General features: G+C 48.2%; 1 protein-coding gene across 1 annotated transcript; it reads left to right on the top strand.

Annotated features, from left to right (window-relative positions):
- The first annotated feature begins 9,533 nt into the window (after positions 1–9,533).
- Positions 9,534–15,335, top strand: LOC126489835 (speedy protein E4A-like). The gene is made up of 7 exons (XM_050124408.1): positions 9,534–9,747; positions 10,191–10,409; positions 10,730–10,788; positions 11,311–11,396; positions 13,998–14,166; positions 14,344–14,446; positions 14,945–15,335. Exons 1-6 carry the CDS (start codon positions 9,534–9,536, stop codon positions 14,401–14,403), a joined length of 807 nt encoding a protein of 268 aa, XP_049980365.1. The 3' UTR covers positions 14,404–14,446; positions 14,945–15,335.
- The last annotated feature ends 6,373 nt before the right edge of the window (positions 15,336–21,708 follow it).

Raw genomic sequence — 21,708 nt, 5'->3', positions numbered from 1 at the left:
GGTGCGCACGCGCAGCCGCGTTCCCGAAGTGGCGGGGTCCCAGTGGTCTTCCTCTCACCCCGGCGTAGAGGGTGGACTCCCAGAAGTCTAGGCGCCCCTGGTTCTAGGGATCGTCGCACAAGTCTCTTCCTCATCTCACCAAGCTGGGAGCAACAGTAATTCGGGCCCCGCGGTCACTGTCGTTTTGGTCCCCACTCCCTTTGAGTCTCCAGAAATGGCCCGAGGGGTTATGTCTTCGAGGCACCACGCCCTCTCCTGGCCAGGGGCTTTTATATAAAAGGCGGATTCTGACAGATAACTGTGTGTCCTGCTCTGTTAACCGAAGTGCTAGAAGTTTCCATAAAGCACCAACTACAAGAAATGACCAGCAGTTCTTTCCAAAGAAGAGAGAGAAGACAAAAATAGTGATTTTTCTGGATCACACAACGAATGCATAAAAGTTCTAAAAGCAACCAGTGCGGACACACAGAAAGTCCTATTACAGATGCCTAGATGTTTGAAGTCAGCCGACAATAAATAACAATGTTCAAACATGATACCATATGGTCAATGATTTCCCCAATTCCACCCGCACTCCCTAACGCAACAGGGTTCTTGTCCTGTCTGTTTCCAAAGCTGTGTTCAGCGAGACCAGTTTTGACCCAGGCTTTTTCAGACCCAGGCCAGCTGGCCTTGGTGAGTTCCCAATCCCCATTGTCTCAGTGTATGGGTGCACCCCTCCCGGTCCTAAGTTCCTTGCTTGTGCTCTCTCTCCTTCTGCTCCTGATTTGGACCTTGAGATTTCAGTCCGGTGCTCCAATGTGGTTCTCTGTCTCTGTCTCCTTTCATCGCCTGATGAAGTTTAATATTCAGGAGAAATATTCAGGATTTTCTTTGGGTTCTCCTTCTTATGCTGATGGAGACTGAACGAAAGCTGCCAATGCAAAAATTCTCTACACAGTTGCAGAAAAGAAGTTTCACCATGAACGAAGCGCCCCAATCAACCTGCGGTGTCCATCGCAGGTGAAGCACTGGAGGCAGAAGCATCACGAAGCTAACCCGCTGCAGGGTGCCTGTGGTCTCAGGAGGAAGGGTGACTCTCTCTCCTCAGCTCTGCAAGACTGGCTGCCTCTCCTCCCAGGTCCCTTCTGACATCACCTGGTCACTGAAGTACTCATCTAAGCTGGCCTTATCTCACGAAGCTAAAGCTCCCACATCCCTGTGACAAGCAGGTAGTTACATCTCTGAACAGGGGCCCGGACTACACTCCCCGGGAGACAGGGAGATAGGAGCATTGCACAGAGGGGACTCGGGGCTTTCCGAAAAGGAATTCCTTCCTTGCATTGAGGATATTTCAAGCCTATATATTTTTGTATTAAGAAAAGATTTCCATGTGTACAGACAGAACAAGGGTCACCAGCCAGCAGGCCGAGGTCCTTCTACTCTGCTCAGTAGCATGGAGAAGCTTACCCAGTGCCTGCATCCCAGGTGTGCCCACGGGCTACTGGCTGGACCAGCAGGCCTACAGGCTTTCAGCTACAAGTTCTGACCTTGAGGTCTACTGTGTCCAGCTTTATAAACTAGAGACTTAATGTCCCAGTGGCCCTGGCCATGGCACGTGACAGCTGTTGTCATATATGGCCTCCAATAGCAGCAACAGGTAGCAGCTGTGCCTGCCGGTGCTACTGATCCTCAATGGACTTAGGTGTTATGTTACGGTTATTGAGTTCAAGGTGTTCCCTTAGCCTTAATGCTTGACAGCTCCCTGGTCCGCTGCCAGCTCCTGAGAGCTCACTGTCTGTCTGTGGCTCTCCATTGCCTTCTGTCCTGTTCAGCCTCAGCTCCCCTCATGCTGCTCATTTCTACTCCCATCCTCCCTTGGAGTCCGTGCTCGTTCTCTTAAGGCCGTCCTCCAATTGTCTCATGATCATATTCTCAGTTCAGCCCACTGAGCTGATGAGAAGGCTCACAAGTAGGCAAAGAGCCCTGGAGAGAAGCCCTTTATGGAGCCTCCTGTGGCGCCACGAGTTTCAGTGGCCGCCTCAGTTCGCCGAGGCTTGTGATCACAAAAGGGTTCCTTTAGAAAGCTGGGTAGGACGGTGGTGCACTGGAGAGGATGGACAAAAGGAGTGTGAGTTTGAGGCCAGCTTGGGCAGCACAGTGAAATCCTGGAGGGAGAGTAGGAGGGAAGAACAGGCAGATAAAGGGAGGGAGAGAGGGGAGGAGACAGAAGCTGTCTGGGGCAGTGGTGCCCAGGGAAGTGGAGACTCCTTTCAACAGCAACCATCGTGAATCTGTGCAGCTTCCTCAAGGGGGCTGGGGCACGCTCAAAGGAACTGAGCTTCTGAGCAGCCGTTCTGGCTGCCCCCCCCAGGCGGTCCACCAAACTGATTGGCTAATAGTCTTCTGCTTGGCACACCCAGGCAGAGACTAGCAGCTATCAATTAGGGGAGCAAATACTGAGCTTGTTTGAAGGAAAAATAAACATTAATATGGGTGCTTATAATAAAGGCTTATTGTTAACACTGACAATTATTCAATACTATTTAACAGTGTTCCATACTCTGCTAAGTACTCTTTAAGAGCTGGGCATTCTATTGACTCCAACTGTATTTCGAAGGTGTGTGTCTGTGTCCGTGTGTGTCTGTATTTGTGTCTGTGTGTTTAGGTATGTGTTTTTATGAGTATGTGCGTGCTCCAAGGTCTTCACTTGGAGTTCACCAGTTTGCTGACGGAAGTTGGCCAGTGAACTCTCTGAATCTGCCAGTCTCTGCCTCTCCGCACTGGGTACATACATACTGCACCCAGCTCTCACACGGGGGCCGGAGATCCAGACTCGGGGCTTCAGGCTTGTGCAGCAATCACTTTGCTTGTAGTCTAAGCCATTTCTCCAGCTCCCTGTTCCTCAAGTTATTAATTTCCCCACAAAAATGATAAAAACAGGAAGAGGGTCTGGAGAGATGTGTCAGCTGGTAAAAATGCTTGCCTAGCGAGCCCGACAACCTTGCTCTGAGCCACAGAACCTATGTAGATGGGAACGGAGAGAACCAACTCCACAAAGATGTTTTTTGAGCCACAGCGACATGCTGTGGCTTTTGCACGCTGTGGTCGTCACTCACCTGCATCCACACACGGACTTCACAGGCACACAAATGCAATTTTAATAGGTAAATCATTTGAAGATGTACTCACAAGACTATGTAAATAAGCGCTATCTGCTACGCCAAGGAAGGTAGAGAGATGTGCATGTGTGCATGTGTGTGTGTGTGTGTGTGTGTGTGTGTTAGTGGGGTTGAACTAGTTCTTTGCACATGCTAGGCAAGCCCTTGACCACTAAGCTACATCTAGCCCTTTTTTGTTTTCTTTCTGTTTTGAGGTGACTCACTCAGTAAGTTACCTGAGCTGGCTTGTGCCCACTCTGGAGTCCAGGCAGGCCTTGAGCCTGCAGTCCCGAGCGGCTGCCATGACAGTCTGACAGTCTTCACTAGCAGATCCAACTTCCTAAGGAATTTTCACAAACAGTTGACCTGGAGCAGGGTGGAGAGGTGGCTCAGCAGTTAAGAGCGGTGCACTGCTCTCCTTGAAGACCTGCGTGTGGCTCCCAGCTCTACTGTCTGTCAGATTGTCCCGCCTGGACCTCTCAGCTCAGGGTATCTGGTGCCTGTGTGTCCTTAAAGGTACACACACACACACACACACACACCAACACACACACAGGAGCCACATAATATTTTATCTTCAAAAAATTGCCCGGGAGGGTCAGCTAGATGCCTTGTAAGCCTGTAAACTTGACGTCAGTCCCAGAACACACAGTGGAAGGATAGAACTAACTCCCAAAAGTTGCCTTCTGATCTCCCAAGTGTGCCATGACATACTCACATAAAAAACAGCAGTCGTGAAACAAGGTAAAAAAATAAAACTACTAAAAAAAAATAAAACTACTGTGGACATCAATATAAACAAACACATCTGAAAGCCACATGTTCTTAAAGACAGGAAAAGCACAAATCTCACATACTCCAGCAGATTCGCTCAGTTGGTGCCTCTGTGTGCTACAAGGCCACTAAAGAAATCGTATAGTATTTATTTAGACTTCCTGTCCACCTAGAGACTCATGGCTCTAGGCTACAGGTAATGTTCACTCTCACCCCTTCCAGTTCAGCACCTGGCAGCCACCACTACCCACTCAGGTGGAATAAAGGTGAATCTTGTGTGTGTGTGTGTGTGTGTGTGTGTGTGTGTGTGTGTGTATGCTGTGTTGTTTTGTTTTGTTTTGGGGACAGGGTTTCTCTGTGTAGCCCTGGCTGTCCTGTAACTTGCTCTGTAGACCAGGCTAGCCTCAAAACTCAGAAATCTGCCTGCCTCTGCCTTGGAAGTGCCGGAATTAAAAGCGTACACCACGAAAAACCAGCTAAAATAGTAAGTGCACTTTTTATCATTAACAAGTGGAGAACGCTCCTCATGGTGGATCTGAATTGTCAACTTGATTAGATCTAGAGACACCTAAAATACTGCCTTAGTTTCTTTTCATGTCGCTTTGATAAAATACCCAACAAAAGCTACTTAAGAGAGAAAGGGCTTATTTTGGCTCACAGTTCAAAGAGGTCCATCATGGCAGGGAAGCCAAACAGACAGGAGCTTGAAGCAACTCGTCCTATCGCATCTACAGTTAGGAAGCAGAGAGGGCTGAGGAAACACTATGTTCAACTGTGCTTTCTCCTTTCATACAGTCTGTGATCTTAGCCCAGGGAAAGGGTGTCTGCGGAGTGGGACTCCCTCCCTTGCAAACCTAGTCGAGATAACTTTGCACAGGCTTGCCCAGAGGCCATTCCAACCTAGATAGTCCCTCATAGGTGTGCCTGTCTGACGGAGTTTCCTGAGAGGTTTTCTGAGGAAGACACACCTGAAATGGACAGTACCATCTCATGGGCATGGGGTCTTAGACTGAATAAAAAAGAAAAGGAGAACGTGAACTAAGCAACAGCCTCTCTCTCTCCCTCCCTCCCTTCCTCCTTCCCTTCCTCTCCTCTCTCTCTCTCTCCCTCCCTCTCTTTGTCACTTCCTTCCTCTTTCTTCTCTCTCCCTCCTTCTCTTTCTCCTCCCTCCTTCCCTCTCTCTCTCCCTCCCTCTTTCTCCCTACCTCCTTCTCTCTTTACCTCTCTCTCTCTCCTTCTTTCTCACCTTCCCCCCCTCCCCTTCTCTCTCCCCTCTCCCCCCCCTCTGCTTCCGGACTTGAGCAGCCTTCTCAGGCTCCTGCCACCACACCTGTCATGATGGACCGTAGCCTCTCCAACCGTGAGCTCAAATACCCATTCCCAGCCTGAAGCTGCTTTTGTCAAATGTTTTGTCCCTGCAGTGTTAAAGCCTATGTTCCTCACTAATGGCATTGTTTGGGGAGGTCCTGGAAACGTAAGGTATAGGACCTAGATGGAGGAAGCAGCTTCAGTGGTGGCAGGGAGGATTTATTGGGGCTATCTGGTCCCTTTCTGTCTCCCTGTTTACATTTCCTGTCTACCGTGCAAGCAGGAACAATCCTACCACTACGATGTCCTGCCTCACAGTGATCCCAGAACCACAGAGCCAAGGGACCCCTGAAATGATGAAGTCAAATAAAATGTCCATCTTTCAGGTGCCTGTTCTGAGAACAAAAGCAATTCATAAAGAGAACGGGTGCCAGGAAAATGGAAGCACGGTTGTGATAAAACTGACCTTATGGTTTCTAAACCTTCAGAGCTGACTTGAATGAAGAATTTGCAGATGTGTTTGGTTGCACAGTAGATAAGTTTTAGGATGTTGTAAACCTGACTTGGTGAGAGATCCCGGCGTGAGCTCAAGAGGTAAGAATCCCAGTAGACACTCAGACAGCGTAGACTGCACCCAGAGGTTTCATGCAAGAGTTGGAAATTGTGCGAGAGGCCATTTGTATTACATTCTGCCAAGGAATATTCAGCCAGGTAAATCCTTTGCCTGTGCCTTTGTTTCTCTTGTTTGTTTGGTTTGGTTTGGTTTTTGCATCTCTCAGAGGTCCTCACTCTGTGTCTTTGGTTTGGAACTCACTATACAGACCAGGCTGGCCTCCAGCTTGCAGAAGACTCTTTTGCTCTGCCATTTGAGTGCTAGGATGATAGACAGGAGCTACCATGCCCAGCTGCTCTGAGACTTCGCAGCTGCAGTGGTTATAGTTGTCACCTTGACTGAGTCTAGAATTATCTTACATTAATTGATGTCAGGAAACTCATCTTCATAGATGGAGAAAGGGAGCTGAACAGCCCTGTGTATCCGCCACTCTCTGCCTCCTCTGACTGTGGATGCAGTGTGACTAGCCACTTTCTTCAACCTCCTGCTACTGGACTTCCCTGCCACGATGGACTGTACCCTTGAACTGAAAGCCACAGTCAGTCCTTTCTCCCTTAAGTTGCTTTCTTTGAGGCATTTTTATTATAGCAACAGACAAAAAGACCAAGATAATAATATACTAACTAATGCTGTAAAGGAAGTTTTAGACAGTGTAGCATGTAAGATACGATATGGTTATTTCAGGCTGCTTTTAGTCAGGCTTAGAAGTAAGAATTAGTATCAAAAGCAGAGGGGGCTGGAGAGACAGCTCAGTGGTTAAAAGCACTGGCTGCCCTTCCAGAGGTGTTGAGTTCGATTCCCAGCTCACAACCATCTGTAATGATCTGGTGCCCTCTTCTGGCTGACGGGCACACATGGAGGCAGAATGTTGTATACATAAGAAATAAATAAATAAATCTTTAAAAAAAAAAAGAGCAGAAAGACTTGGGGAAAGTCTGTGCTTTGGTCAGAAACGCATGTATGAAGTTGAGAGCAAAGCAGAGGGGTTTCTGAAAAAGCAGCAGTGTGAGTGGGGACATCCTGCCCAGCGCTCGCTGCTGTTCAGCAGCTCCTACATTAGAATTCTCAGCAGTGGAGCCAAAGTGACAACGTCATGACCGTGCTCACACCCCCACATGTCACTGGAGTGTGCTTCCACATCAGCCAGAGGATGGGACTGTGATTGGACAGCTTGTGAGACAGGGTGGCATCAGCTGGGTCCCTGGCTACTAGCTGCACTGTACAATGGCTGCCCTCGGTCCAGGACTGGGTGTCCTTGGTACCGTCGTTCTTTTTAGTCCTCTATCCTGTGCCCTGCAGTAGGCTGCCCTCTCGGATACATCATTGGTTAACTTCAACTGTCAATTTGACACCATCTGGAATAATTCGAAAAGAGAGTTCCAGAGAGTGGATTGTCTGTGGGAGATCACCTTAACTGAGTTAATTGATGTGAGAAGAACCAGCCCACTGTGGGTGGTGCCCAAGTAGACGAGTGAGCGTGTGCGCAGTGGTCTCTCTGCAGGTGCGGTGTGACTAGCTGTTGGACACTGCCTTGACTTCTCCGCAATGACTGACTGTAACCTGAACTTACTTTTCTTTTTTTTAAAAATTTTTTTTAAAAATTTATTATGTATCTAATATTCTGTCTGTGTGTATCAGAAGAGGGTGCCAGACCTCATTACAGATGACTGTGAGCCACCATGTGGTTGCTGGGAATTGAACTCAGGACCTTTGGAAGAGCAGGCAATGCTCTTAACCGCTGAGCCATCTCTCCAGCCCCTTACTTTTCTTCACTCAGTTGTTCTTCATCAGGATATTTAATCACAGGCAGGGAAGACACTGAACGTCAACCCTTCTGTTAAGGGATGCTACCGTTCCACCCAGGATTATCCTTTCCTCCAGGGCCTGGGAGTGAGCCTCAGGGTTGGCCTCTCTCTCTCAGGGGTCTGAATCCAGAGACTGTCACTTCCTGTACTTTCCCCTCTTTGCAAACTTGATCCGCTGAAAGAGTCAATCTTGAATCCTGTGACTCAAACTGCATTGTGAGCACAGGTAGCAGAAACCCATCGTTAGCAGCCATCCTCTGCCCCCCACAGGTCTCACTAGATTTTAGGGGTCATAGCATTGGGAGATTGCTTCCAGGGTTAAAGACCATAGTCACCAGAGGACACAATGGGAAGATTAGAGGGGTGGGCCCAGCAAGGTTGTGGCAATGCTAAGGGTAGAAGCCCAGGTTCAATGTTGCTCTGAGGTCTTCCTCTTCATAGGGACACTCCATCTATGGGTACCACTCACCAGCCAGAAGCACTGGATCAAAGGTGCTGTCAGGTAAGCACCTTTGGCCTGACACCATCCTGCATGTCAGATCTCCATCACAAGTCCCCCACAGACTCTACCTTGCCGTGTTCATCAATAGTGGCCGTGCTTTCTGTAGAATCCCCATTGCATTCTTCAACTATGGATTTGCAAACCTGCACATCCGTCCTCGGAACTGGTAGACACGTCAATCCATCAGTTATGCATGTTGTCCTTCAAACCGGTTGCCGGGTTGGAAGGCTGATGACCTCACAGGCTTCCGCCCCTCCTGATTGGAAGGGCCAAACTCTGTGGAGCTAGGCAGCTTGGTGGTTAAAGTTACTTTTCTCCTCCACACTTAACTTCTCCAGAGACGACAGAAGAGAGAGTTAGGAGTGGATTCAGCCAGAGCCCAGGAGGATTGTGGGGGAGACAAGAGTCCAGGGTTTGTAGGAGAGAAGGAGGCGTCTCAGAGGATCATGGCTGCTGGTGACCCATCCTTGACACAGAAGGAGCAGTGTCCCCAGCTTAGCACCACGGTGTCATCACCAGTGGTGAGGTTACCAGGGTGAGAAGAGATGTGAGCAGGTGGCCATTAGGAGAAGGGGCATAGGAGAAAGAAAGGAGGGGCCCTGGAGGCCAGAGACTGGAGAAGGGGGGACGTGAATGTCACGTGGACATGAAATCTACAGAGCAAGGAAGGGGAATGAAGAATTATAAAAAGGAATTTCTCTCAGGAGGCAGAAGGGGCAGACATCTGAGTTGGAGCTAGCCTGGTCTACAGAACAAGTTCCAGGGTTGATAGAGAGAAACCCTGACTCAAAAATAAAATTTAAGGTCAGACAGTGGTGGTGTATGCCTGATTCAATCCCAGCACTCAGGAGGCAGAAGCAGGCAGATCTCTGTAAGTTCAAGGCCAGACTGGTCTACAGAGTGAGTTCCAGGACAGGCTCCAAGGTTATAGAAAAACTCTGTGTCAAAAAACAAAACAAAACCAAACCAAAAAGAATTTAATTATTAATTAATTAAAAATGAAATTGTTTCCTTTTTTACCAAGTGCAGAAAGAGTGTATAATGGGGAAGAAACTGAGTGAAGGGGAAGTTAAGATGTTTCCGGGAATATGAAAGGGCCGCACCCCCAGCATGTGCATTGCAAAGAGAACAGACATGGAAGATGGTTTTGAGATGGAATGAATGTAGGTCCACGGCAGGATGCAGAGGGGGCCCTAATCCTCAGAACAAGTAGACACATCAAGCTGTCAGTTACACATGTTTTATTTCAAACTGGTTGCCAGATTGGAAGGCTGATGACATCACAGGCGTCTGCCCCTCCTGATTGGAGGAGAAGCACTCCATGGTGGTGGGCAGCTCGGTGGACAACAGCATCTTCTTGGAGCTTTCCTCCACACCTCACCTCTCCTTCGATGGGGGAAGGGACGTCATGTGTGGATTCAGTGAAAGTCCAGGAGGAGGGCGGGATAGACCCAAGGCTGGGATTTGTGGAAGGAAGGAAACAGGTTGGGAGAATCGTGACCTCTGGCCAACTGTCATTGTGTTCTGAGCGACAGAGTCCTCAGCTTGGCATCACCAGGCCCTCACCTGGGGTGCTGACGCATGGGGAGATCTCAGGACCAGCAGGTGAGGGGACTGGGTGAGGAGAGATGAGAGGGTGATGGCAAGGAGGAAGGGCGCAGGAGGAAGGGCGCAGGAGGGAGGCCCGGGAGGCAGGACTGGGGGCCGGAGAACAGGGAGTCAGACACAGATGTCACATGGACTGAAAACCCGCAGTACAAGGAAGGGGTTAGGCACCAAGAGTCAGAGACAGGACAGAGAAGAGGGGACATAAGAAGAGACTTCCTTTGTATAGGGACAATTTGTCTCTGATGAGGAAGAGTCTTGAGGAACAGGGAGAGGGGATGGGGACAAGATGAGAGGCAGGTGGCCATCAGCCCAGAGGGAATCGGCACAATGGTTTGGGGAAAGGCAGTAGCTGAAGAGGTTTGGGGTGTTTGGGGTATCAAGGGGCAGGGTGAGATTCACCAAAGCATGAGCTTCACACTGGGTGTGGTTTCTTCACTTAGAACCAAGGGCAGAGGCCAACTTCCAGCCTCCGTTCACCAGCCTAAAGAGGAAGAGGAACTTGTCATCGGATTCTGAGGATGACCTGGCAGAGCTGCTGGACCCTGAGCCTGAGCTAGTGTGGTACGTGGAGACACTGTGTGGGCTCAGGATGACGCTGAGGAGGAGGCGCGCGTCTATGGTGAGGCCTGAACACCACAAGGTCTTCACCAGGCTGCTGGGTAGGTGACACCTGCATGGCTTAAGTGCTTCTGGCCTGTGTCGGTGTGCATTTGGTGCAATGAGAGGATGCTATGGTGTGTTGACACAGGCTGGGACAGGGATGGAGCTCAGAGGTGGGCTTCTGACCTGAGCCATTCCCCAGGGAGGCGGCTATCCTGGCTCTCCCCCAGGGAGGTGGTTCTCCTGGCTCTCCCCCAGGGAGGTGGTTCTCCTGGCTCTCTCCCAGGGATCTACACTGTCTCTCCCCCAGGGAGGCAGCTCTCCTGGCTCTTCCCAAGCTCTTCCCTTTCACACCATGACACATGCTCTTCCTTCACAGAGGATCCTGTGGTGAAAAAATTCCTGGCCTGGGACAAGACGCTGAGAGTGTCTGATAAGGTGCACCAAGCTGGGCTCCAGATCCTGTCCTGCCTAGGGAGGGACCTCCCTGACCACCATCCTCTGTCCCTCCCCAGAGCCACCAGAAGTCACACAGTCTTGACCCTCCATATCCTGCCAGTGCCTCTCTTCAGGGCCTGGCAGTGTCTTACAGAGTGGACAGGAGACCCTTGCCTCACTGGGGTCTGAGTCCCACAGTCACCATCTTACCCTGGGAATTGCTTCTTCTCTCCCACAGCTCTCTGGGACCCTTTGTTCCCACTGGGCAAAGACCTCCTTGTCCCGGTTGTCCTAAGTCCTCCCTCAGAACTGACCCGGAGCCAACCATGCTGGAACAAGGGCCTCCTGCCTCTGACCTGGCCTTCCTGAATGCCCCTCTCACCCTCCCTTCCCCACTCCAGCAGGCACCCAAACCTCGGGGCTCCTCTCTGAGCCTCACACCCCCTCAGCCCCTTTCCCCTGTGCCTATGGTCTTCCTCTCCAGGGTGTGACAGCTCCTCTCCTGTCTGCTCTCTCCTTCAGTACCTCCTGTCTATGGTCATAGCTTATTTCAGCCGCGCTGGGCTCTTCTCCTGGCAGTATAGGCCAATCCACTTCTTCCTGGCTCTGTGAGTATTTTGCCCCCTCCTGTTGGTCACTGTTCCTTCCCTTCATGTGGGGATCACAAAAAGTGGGCATCTGGTGTGTCCTTTTAGCAAAATGTCCTTAAACTTGTTTTGTGTGTGTGTGTGTTTGTGTGTGTGTGTGTATGTGTGTGTTTTGTTTTTCAAACTATTACCAGCTAGAAATTTAACAAGGGCCAGAGAGACGGCTCAGTTTGTAAAGCGCTTGCCATACAAGCACAAAGACTTGTTCAGATATTCAGAACTCACAGGAAATGGTGGGCCAGGTGCTTGCAACGTCGGTGCTAGCAGTCAGGTAAAGGAATATTACCTGGGGTTCAGTGCAGCCTCCTAACCTAACTGGTGTTACTGAGGTCTCAGTGAGGGACCCTGTCTCGTGAAACAAGGTAGACAGCTCCTAGGAAGAACCCAGGGTCGTGTTGGAACTGCATTTAAGTGCTCAATTGTGCACCCCCCTCCACACACGCATGGGCACACACACACACACACACACACACACACATGTGCCCTCACACACTCAAGGACACATGGAATAAACACCAGGAAGCGTAGAGCTCTTTGTAGAGTTTCAGTTCTTTCTACAAGCATTCAGGTGCGGCTGTGTCCCCTTCTTCACTCCCTCTCAGAGGCTTCTTTCCATGGTGGTTCTCGGGGGTGGCACATAAATAGTTAAAATTAGCCAGCCCTTACCTGCAGGCTCATTCCCAGGGTGAGCGCAGCCATCTTTCTACCCAGCCACCACCCGGTACTCCCTTCCTCCCTGTCTCCTTCCCAGGCAGTACCCTCTATTCTAATCATCTCGGGGTGCCTGGAGACAGTCACCTTCCTTCAAATTACTTCATCCTCTGAAATCTAACAGGACAAGGCAGAGCCTCCCTCTAGCCGAAATCCTTCAGGAAGCTGAGATATGATGATCCCTTGAGCCAAGTTTTTGAGGGCACCATAGCTACATAGCAGGGTGCCTCAAATCAACCTGATCACGAATGAAGCCTTTTATCTGCACTCTTTGATCTGCCAGCTTTTGCCTCCAGCAGAAGTGTGCTAAAATTCTATCAAGATGAAATTGTGGGTTTTGAGAGATGACTTATCAGCTAAGAGCTATAGGATTGAATTTCTGTTCTCAACATTCAAATCAGGCCGCTCACAGCACTGCAGGGGTCCAGCTCTCGCTATAGGCACCTGCACGCATTGTACATACTCACACATACCCATATCCATACCTAAAAGTGAAAAGTATATTTAAGGGACTGTAGACACAGCTCAGCAGTTAAGAAAGTACACTGGAGCCGGGCGGTGGTGGTGCATGCCTTTAATCCCAGCACTCGGGAGGCAGAGGCAGGCGGATCTCTGTGAGTTCGAGACCAGCCTGGTCTACAAGAGCTAGTTCCAGGACAGGCTCCAAAGCCACAGAGAAACCCTGTCTCGAAAAAAAACAAAAACAAAAACAAACAAACAAAAAAGTACACTGGACTCCTGTTCAAGGGGTATCTGATGCCCTCTTCTGGCCTCTGAGGCCACTTACATGCACGTGCACACACCCACATGCGTGTGCACACACCCACACTCACATGCACCCCCACATGCACGTGTACGCACCTACATGCATGTGCGCGCACACACCCACGTGCGCATGCACACATACACACACACAAATACTAGAAAACATGTAAGAGGTGGGTTGTAGCCTCTGGCGTCCTCTCCTCTTTCCCAGTTCCCTCACAGTGGACACTTGTAGAGAGCAGGATCTGGTCAAACACAGCCATTCTCCAGACACCTCGATTCTGTTTTATTCCAGAGGTGTTTCTGTTATAAACCCAGCCATGCACATCATCGGCGTATGTCCGCTTGTCTATCACTTCCATTCATTCATTCCCGCATCCAGCAATTCATCCAGCACATTCTGGACAGGGCCCTCTTCATGCCAAAATATGAGGTGACGCTGAGAGAGAGAGACCTCAGAAATGCTAGTTGACATTAAGGAGAGAAGTGATGTGGGAGTGTCATATCAATCTGTTGATTTCATTGGCTGAGCAATAAAGAAACTGCTTGGCTGGCCCTGATAGGTTAGAACATAGGTGGGAGGAATAAACAGAATAGGATGCTGGGCGGAAGAGGAAGTGAGGTCAGACTCTGCTCTGCTCCCGGAGACTCAACAGCTCTGCTCTCTGGAGCAGAGACACCATGATGGACGGAGGCTAGAATCTTCCCGGTAAGCGCACCTTGGGGTGCTTACACACATCATTAGAAATGGGCTAGTCCAGGTGAGAGAATTAGCCTGTAAGGGTTAGAGTTCATGGGCCCAGCAGTTCTTAAATGAATACAGTTTGTGTGTTGTTATTTCGGGCATAAGCTAGCCAAGCGGCCGGGGTGTTGGGGACGCAGCCCCGCCGCCGCTCTTATTTCAACAGAGAAGGAAGGGAGAGGGTAGTGGAGTCGGCTCACGGTGAGAGCTGCAGAGACAGCATCAGGTTCTGCCAGTGGCGTATCCTCATCTGCTCAGCTGATGTGATCCCGTGCTGAGGTGACTCCCGGGTCCTCTTCTGGGTCCTTCTGAGCCTTTCAGCAACACCCTGATTCCTTCCCCAGGTACCTGGCCAATGACATGGAGGAGGACAACCAGGCCCCTAAACAAGATATTTTTTACTTCCTCTACGGCAAGAGCTATGCCCAGCGCCCCATGTTCCACAAACTACGGTTCCAGTTCATTCGGTCCATGGGCTGGAGGATCTGGGTGTCCCGGGAGGAGTGTGAAGAGGTGGGTGGCTGTGGGGCACATGGGTGCAGAGGGATGGACTGGACAGACAGAGAGGAGTGTGGTTAAATGTGGGAGGTGGGGATTGGGGATTGAGAAACCTTGAGGATAAACAGGGCATGTAAGGATGTTGGGGGAGGGGCAGACTGGCATTGCTCAAGGATCTTATTCTCTCTGCAGATCCAGGCTTACAACCCAGAGCTGTGGGTGTGGGCACGAGATCGCACCAACCTCACCTAGAAACTTAGAACTGTAGAGGCCTGAGGTCATCGGCCTAAGGAAGGTTTGTTGATGTTCTCTGAGGTGTGGAGTCCCGTCTGTGGTCTGATAAGGAAAGCCACTAAGTCCCTGCCTAACCCACCCTCATCCCACACTCGACTCCATTCTTTGAAACAACCCATTTGCACAGCTTTATCAGTCCCATCACTGCACACACACGTATACACATGCATGCACACACACAATGCATACATGCGTGGCACATGCACACACAGGTACACACATATGCATGCACGCACACACACGTGTGCGCACACATACTTTTTTAAGAAAGGAATCTTATGTTAAATCCAGAGCTGCCCCATGATAGAGCCTCCATGTGTCAGCCTTAGCATCTGATCCTGAGCATCACAGAACAGACAGACAAATGAATGAAAGGTTCAAGATAAGTTCCCATTTGTCAAATGTTCTGACCTCTAGTTAGGATTAACGCGGACAAAGCTCTTGTTCATGCCTGAAGAACTGCATGTATAAAGTCTGGCATGGTTCCCTTTTCCCCCAGATCCCTGTGCCCGAGGGAAACACTCTATGCCAACATTAAGAACCGCTGGGAGAAATGAGAGAGGACGCCTTCCACAGGAACTAGAAGAACCCAGACTCTTCTAGAAGGATGGAATGGAATCACCACACCGTGCTCCTGAGCGGGAACATGTGTAGGGGCTCTGGTGGGGAAGCCAGACATCAGGATTCCTCCAGAGCCCACTCCACTCAGCGACACCATCTAAATGTCATCCGGATGTCCCCAGTCCCGTCTCCCCAAGGCAGCAACCCTGTGGGTCCCTATAACTGGTCTCCACAGGCTCGGGCCATTTGAAGGAGGCTCCTCAGGGCTCAGACGAGAAGGGAAATATCTACAAAGAACAGTATTTGATCTATATAATTGTAATAACTTTCACACGTCACAAATTTTATTATATTATTAGTACACATAGCAAGTTTTGTTGTATTATCAATAAATAAACGTTATTGTGTTATTCTATGCAGACTACAAAATAATTAGCATATTAGTTTTATGTTTTGAGAACACGCTGCTCCTATGTCTTATCATAGCTCTTATAATGTTTATACACACATGACTATTTTGACTCAATGGAGGGTTTTTAACCTTTAAAAATCTATTACACTTATGTGTGTATCTGTCTTCTATGTGAGTAGCAGAACCCTAGGTCTTTGTGAATACAAGTTTTCACTTATTTCATATTTATTCTCTTTGTTGAATGTCAACGTTTAGCTTTGATACTTTGACATGCTTGGACATGTTTTTATATTACTTTAAAAAGGGTGTGTGTTTGAAAGAGCATCCATGTCACAAGGTCCTTCCCCGGGGTCTCTCTCTATCTCTTTCTCTCTCTCCTTCTGTGTGAGTGTTATGAAGTCATGGATGTCTTCATGTTCACCTGTGTGTAAATCTGTGTATGTGTGAGGGCATATATGGGGGGGGTGCGGTTGATTTCTAATGTCTTCCTTGATGGCATACTACTTTATTCATTAAGGCAGAGTCTCTCTTGAGCCCAGAGCTCCCAATACACCGACTCTTTCCAGCTTGTTCTAAGGACACACATTGGCCCCCATCTCTGTTTTCCAAGAGCCAGAATTACAGGAGAGATGCTATGCCCACCCGACATTTACATGGCTTGGGGATCTGAACTCTGGTCTTCAAGCTTGAGGCTTGCATAGCAAATGCTTTAACCACTGAGCCACCTCCCATCCCGGCTACTACGATTTCTCAGATGCCTTTCTCTTGTGGACCGTCTGTCTGCGGTGACTGTGTCACATCACTGAAATTAGTGAAGAAAATGGAAAAGGACTGAAATTCCCTACAAGGGTGGAACAACACAGACATGCTAGCAAACGAAGAAAGATCTTGTGTGCACAACTGTGTGTGTGTTGTTTGCTTATGTTTATGTAGATTGTACACACGCCTGTGGGTGCAGGCACACACATGTGCATGTGTGTTGTTTGCTTATATTTATGCAGACTGTACACACGCCTGTGGGTGCAGGTACACACATGTGCATGTGTGTTGTTTGCTTATGATTATGTAGATTGTATACACGCCTGTGGGTGCAGGTACACACATGTGCATGTAGAGGGCAGAAGTTGGCATCACATCTTTTCCTCAGTTTTTCTACACATTATTCTTTAAAGGTATATTTATCTTTGTTTTATGTGTGTGAGTGTTTTGCCTGCACGAAAGTCTGAGCGCCATGGGTGGGCAGTGTCCAGAGAACTCAGAATTATACACTGGATCCCCTGGAGCTGGAGTTACAGATGGTGTGGACTGCCATGTGGGTGCTGGGAATCAAGTCCAGGTCCTCTGCAGGATCAGGAAGTGCTCTTAACTCCTGAGTCATCTCTCCATCTTTTTTTAAGACAGGGTTTTGTATTGAAGCTCGAGCTTATTAATTCAGCTAGACCAGCTGGGAACCAAATATTCAAACCTATGAGCCTATGGCGGCCATTCTCCTTCAAACACTGCAGGTTCCAAGGTTAAAGACAAGTATGAGGACTTCAGACAGCAGAAGCCATGGAAAGATCGGAACAATAGCGCACGTTTGTGACCCCGGGGCTCATATTGTGAGACCAGAGCTCACAGGCCTGGAATCACTGGTGTTAAGTAACAGAGAAAGCTTGCCTTGAGGGATGCTGGAGGTTACCCTCTGACCTCCATGCTTGCCATCACATGCGTGCGCCTGACCTTATACACACTAACTTGCGCACACACTCACATACATGTGCATCATATGCACAGATATTTAAAAATCAACTTGATTAAAGAATAAGTATTATCTGTACCAAAACTCATTCACTTTATTTTGATAATGCCTGGGAAATTTGTATGATCATTGTAATTAAATGTTAAGCTGGTACAACCTAGAATCGCATGGGAAGAGCGTCTCTATGAGGGATTGTCTACATGGAATTGTCTACATCGGCCTGTGAGCATGTCTGTAGGGGATTGTCTTAATTAAATTAATTGTTGTGGGAAGACCCAGCTCACTTTGAGCAGCGGCGCTCCCTAGGCAGGGCATTCTGAACTGTATGTTGCTATGGAACAATCTTTTTGTACACTATGAATATTTATTACTCTCCTTGGCTAATAAAGAGCTGATGGCCCATAGCCAGGCAGGATTTTGAGGGAGCAAGGACACTGGGAGGAGGGAGGGGATTCACAGGCGTCTCAGGAGTGGCAAGGAGATTCAGAGAAAACAGGAGATGAACACGCCCTACTGCGGTAAGGTACTGAGCCACATGATGGAAATTAGATAGAAATGTGGGTTAATTAAAGTTATAAGTGCTGGTTAGTAACAAGCCTAAGCTATTGATCCAGCATTTATAATTCATAATGACTCTCTGTATGGGTATTTGGGAGCTGGCTGGTGGGTCAGAGCTGACGGGTGGTCCTGAGGAAAAACTCTACCTGCATTAAATGAAAATACAGCTGAGCAGAAGCAAGCAGCTGAGCATGCGTGCATATACTCCTTTCTGTTGCGGACTGGCTGTGGGCTGATGCCATCTGAAGTTCCTACTGCTTGGACTTCCTTGCTATCAGTGACTGTCACTTGGAATTGTGGACTAAATGATACCCTTTTTCCCATAGTGGATTTTTTTTTTTTTTTGCCATGGTGGTTTATCTGCAACAGAAAACTAGAGAAGCCATGTAGTTGGCACTCTAATTGTGATGAACAGACCGTCCTGGGACTTTTCCCAAGCAATCCAACCCAAACCCATGCTCTAGGACACCTTTAATCCGATTTTGGATTAGAATTGTGTTTTCCTAGGTATCCTAAAATCAGAATTCTGTAGCATTAAATCTATAGTTTGTGGTCCACTTAAGTGCTCTGTTCAGATTTTTATTTTTTATTTCAAAATAATTACAGATTGCAAGAAAATTGCCAAGACAGTAACATAAGCTTCAGGTACCATTCATCCAAAACCTTTAATTATGATACCTTAATAAAATTTTAGATAAGCGCGTGTGTGTATGTGTGTGTGTGTATGTGTGTATATGTCTGTGCATGTGTATATGTCTGTGCAAGTGTGTGTATGTGTGTATATGTGTGTATGTGTGTGCATATGTGTCTGTGTGTGTATGTGTGCGCACATGCATGCACGTGTGTGTATATATGTGTGTGCATGTGTGTATGTATGTGTGCGTGTATGTATGGGTGTGTGTGTATGCAGAGCCCAGAGGTCAAGGTCGGGTGTCTGCTATAGATTTCTACTTTAATTTTTGAGGCAGGGTTTCTCCCTGAGTCTGAAGATGCTTTGACTAGGTCAGCTGGTCAGTGAGCTCCTGGGACCTCTGTCCCTCCACGCTGGGGTCACAGACACAATCGCCGTGCCTGGATTTATGAGGGGTCAGGAATTTGAACTCGGGTCCACTTGTTTCATGGCAAGTGCTGCTATCCATTAAACCATCCCTCCTCAGACCCAAACATGAGTGACCATGGCCCAGAAACATGGATTCCAGTTTCTCCAGATAATATATTCCAATATGGATCTGTCGTCAGTAGAAGGACAAGGTCACAGCTTCACACTGTTGCCTTCAGGAAACCTGAGTTAGGTAAAGCTGGGTCCTCGGCTTTGTGCAGTAAATGATTTCAGACTGAGTCTCTGTGGAGCAGAGTTGGAGGGTTTTTGTTTGATTTTTGTTTTGTTTTAAACACCAACTTTAGGGGCTAGAGAAACCGCTCGGAGGTTAAGAGCACTAGCTGCTCTTACAGAGGAGCACACAGTGGCTCACAGTCATCTATAACTGCAGGTCTAGGGGATCCGATGCCCTCTTCTGGCCTCCGTGGACACCTGGCACACATGTGGTGTGCAGAGCTACATGCAGCTGAAACAGTTATGCGCATACAATAAAACAAATCTAAAATAAAAACAACTTGAATTTTTATGTATTCTGAGTGTATGTGCATGAGTGTGTTTGTTTGTGTGTGTGTGTGTGTGTGTGTGCGCGCGCGCGCGCGCATGTACGCCCGTGTATGTTTTATTGGGAGCTGAAGCCAGGGCCTCCCACATGCCAAACAAGTCCTCTATCATTGAGCTAAACATCCAGCCTTGAGAAGGTTAATCTTGACTGACAATGTGATTCTATTTTATTGATTACATTATGTGTATGAGTGTGTTTGTGTGAGAGAACATGTACGTGACTGCAGGTATCCTTGGGATCCAGAAGGGGGCATCAGATCCTCTTGGCCTGGAGTTATAGACGGTTGTGGGATGCCATGTCAGTGCTAGGGACTGAATTTAGGTCCTCTGCAAGAGCAGCCAGTGCACTTAGCCTCGGGCATCTCTGTAGCCTGCACTTTCTGTTGTATAGGAGGTAGGGCTTTTCCCAGGATCCCATGGATTTTTTTTTTACTTTTCTTTTTTTTTAATATTAAAAACATACTTTGAGTTTTTTTTTGTTTTTGCACTCCTGAATTTCCTCCCTCGGTTGCTTCTTCTTATGTCTGGGTTCAAGTGACAGTCTCTTGCTGAACAGTGGTGGTGCACGCCTTTAATCCTAGCACTCGGAAGGCAGAGACAGGCAGATCTCTTGTGAGTTCAAGACCAGCCTGGTCTACAAGAGTTCAAGAACAGGCTCTAAAGCTACAGAGAAACCCTTCACAAAAAACCTACAGATAAACCCTGTCAAAAAATAAAAAGTTACAGTACCTTGTAGAACGTCTTCTGTTTTTCTTTTTTAAAAAAATATTGTTGCCAGGTGGTGGTGGCACACACCTTTAATCCCAGCACTGGGGGGGCAGAGGCAGGCAGATCCCTGTGAGTTCAAGGCCAGCCTGGTCTACAACAGCTAATTCCATGACAGGCTCCAAAGCTACAGAGAAACCTTGTCTAGAAAAAAAATAAAAAAATATTGTGTATATGTGTGTGTGTACCTGTGTATGTGACACTTGCTTGTGTACTGCATTTACATGTATGTACATATGTATGGTATTCACACGTGTGCCTGTGTATGAATGTACCTGTGCACTCGTGTGTGGGTGTGCTTGCAACTGTGCACCAAGGAGGATGTCAAGTACTGTCCCTTGACACCTGCCTTATTCCTATGAGACTGGATCCCCAAAGAACCCGCAGTTGTCTCCTGTTTCCACACATCACCCCCACCCCTGCACTGGGTTTGGGGTCATGCACAACCACACTCAACATCCATCTTTCTTCGGGGTGGTGGTGTTGAACGCATGTCTCTGTGCTGCTGTTTTAGCAGAAGCTCTGCTCACCGAGCCATCTCCCCAGCCTTCTTCAAAGCTTTTCGTCATGAAACAGTCTAATTCAGGGCAGAGGGGCCAGAAGTTCAAGGTTGTTCTCAGGTACATAGCCCATCTGAGGCCACCTTAGAATATCTGAGGACCCATCTCAGACAGATAGATAGATAGATAGATAGATAGATAGATAGATAGATAGATAGATAGATAGATAGATGGGGTAAATAAATTGGTCAGATGAGCAGAATTCTGCTAAACAGTATTGAGCAGCAAACAATTCAGACTGACAGGATTAGAAGGCTTGCAAACAGGAGATGGTCCATCCTTACTGTAGTCCCTTACAGAAAATGCTGCGTGGTTTCTTAAAACAAACAAACAAAAACATGACATAGAAAGGCTCACTGGGTAAGGGCACTTGCCACCAAGCCTGACAACCTGAGTTTGATCCCCGGGACTCACATGATGGGAGGAGGAAACCAACTCCTGATAACCCTGAAAACTGTCCTCTGACCTTCACATGAGTGCAGGGGCATATGCATGCATCACTCACACACACACACACACACACACACACACACACACGTACAGGGGCATATGCATGCATCACACACAAGTGCAGAGGCATATGCATGCATCACACACACGAGTGCAGAGGTGCATGCATGCATTATAAACACACACACAAGTGCAGAGGCATATGCATGCATCACACACACGAGTGCAGAGGTGCATGCATGCATTATAAACACACACACAAGTGCTGAGGCATATGCATGCATCATAAACACACACATGAGTGCAGAGGCATATGCATGCATCACACACACGAGTGGAGAGGTGCATGCATGCATTATAAACACACACACAAGTGCTGAGGCATATGCATGCATCATAAACACACACATGAGTGCAGAGGCATATGCATGCATCATAAACACACTGTGTATATGTATACATATGTGCAAAAATTAAAATACAATGCCTGAAGAAGATACTATTAGAACAAATAAATAAGGGGCTGGAGAGGTAGTTCAGCAGCTAAGAGCAATGG

This window comes from Alexandromys fortis, unplaced genomic scaffold (assembly GCF_014885135.2).
Source record: "Alexandromys fortis isolate MF-2015 unplaced genomic scaffold, M_Fortis_MF-2015_v1.1 scaffold_227, whole genome shotgun sequence".
Taxonomy (NCBI): Eukaryota; Metazoa; Chordata; class Mammalia; order Rodentia; family Cricetidae; genus Alexandromys; species Alexandromys fortis.
The sequence above is the reverse complement of the archived record's forward strand: the minus strand, read 5'-3'. Positions and strand labels throughout refer to the sequence as shown.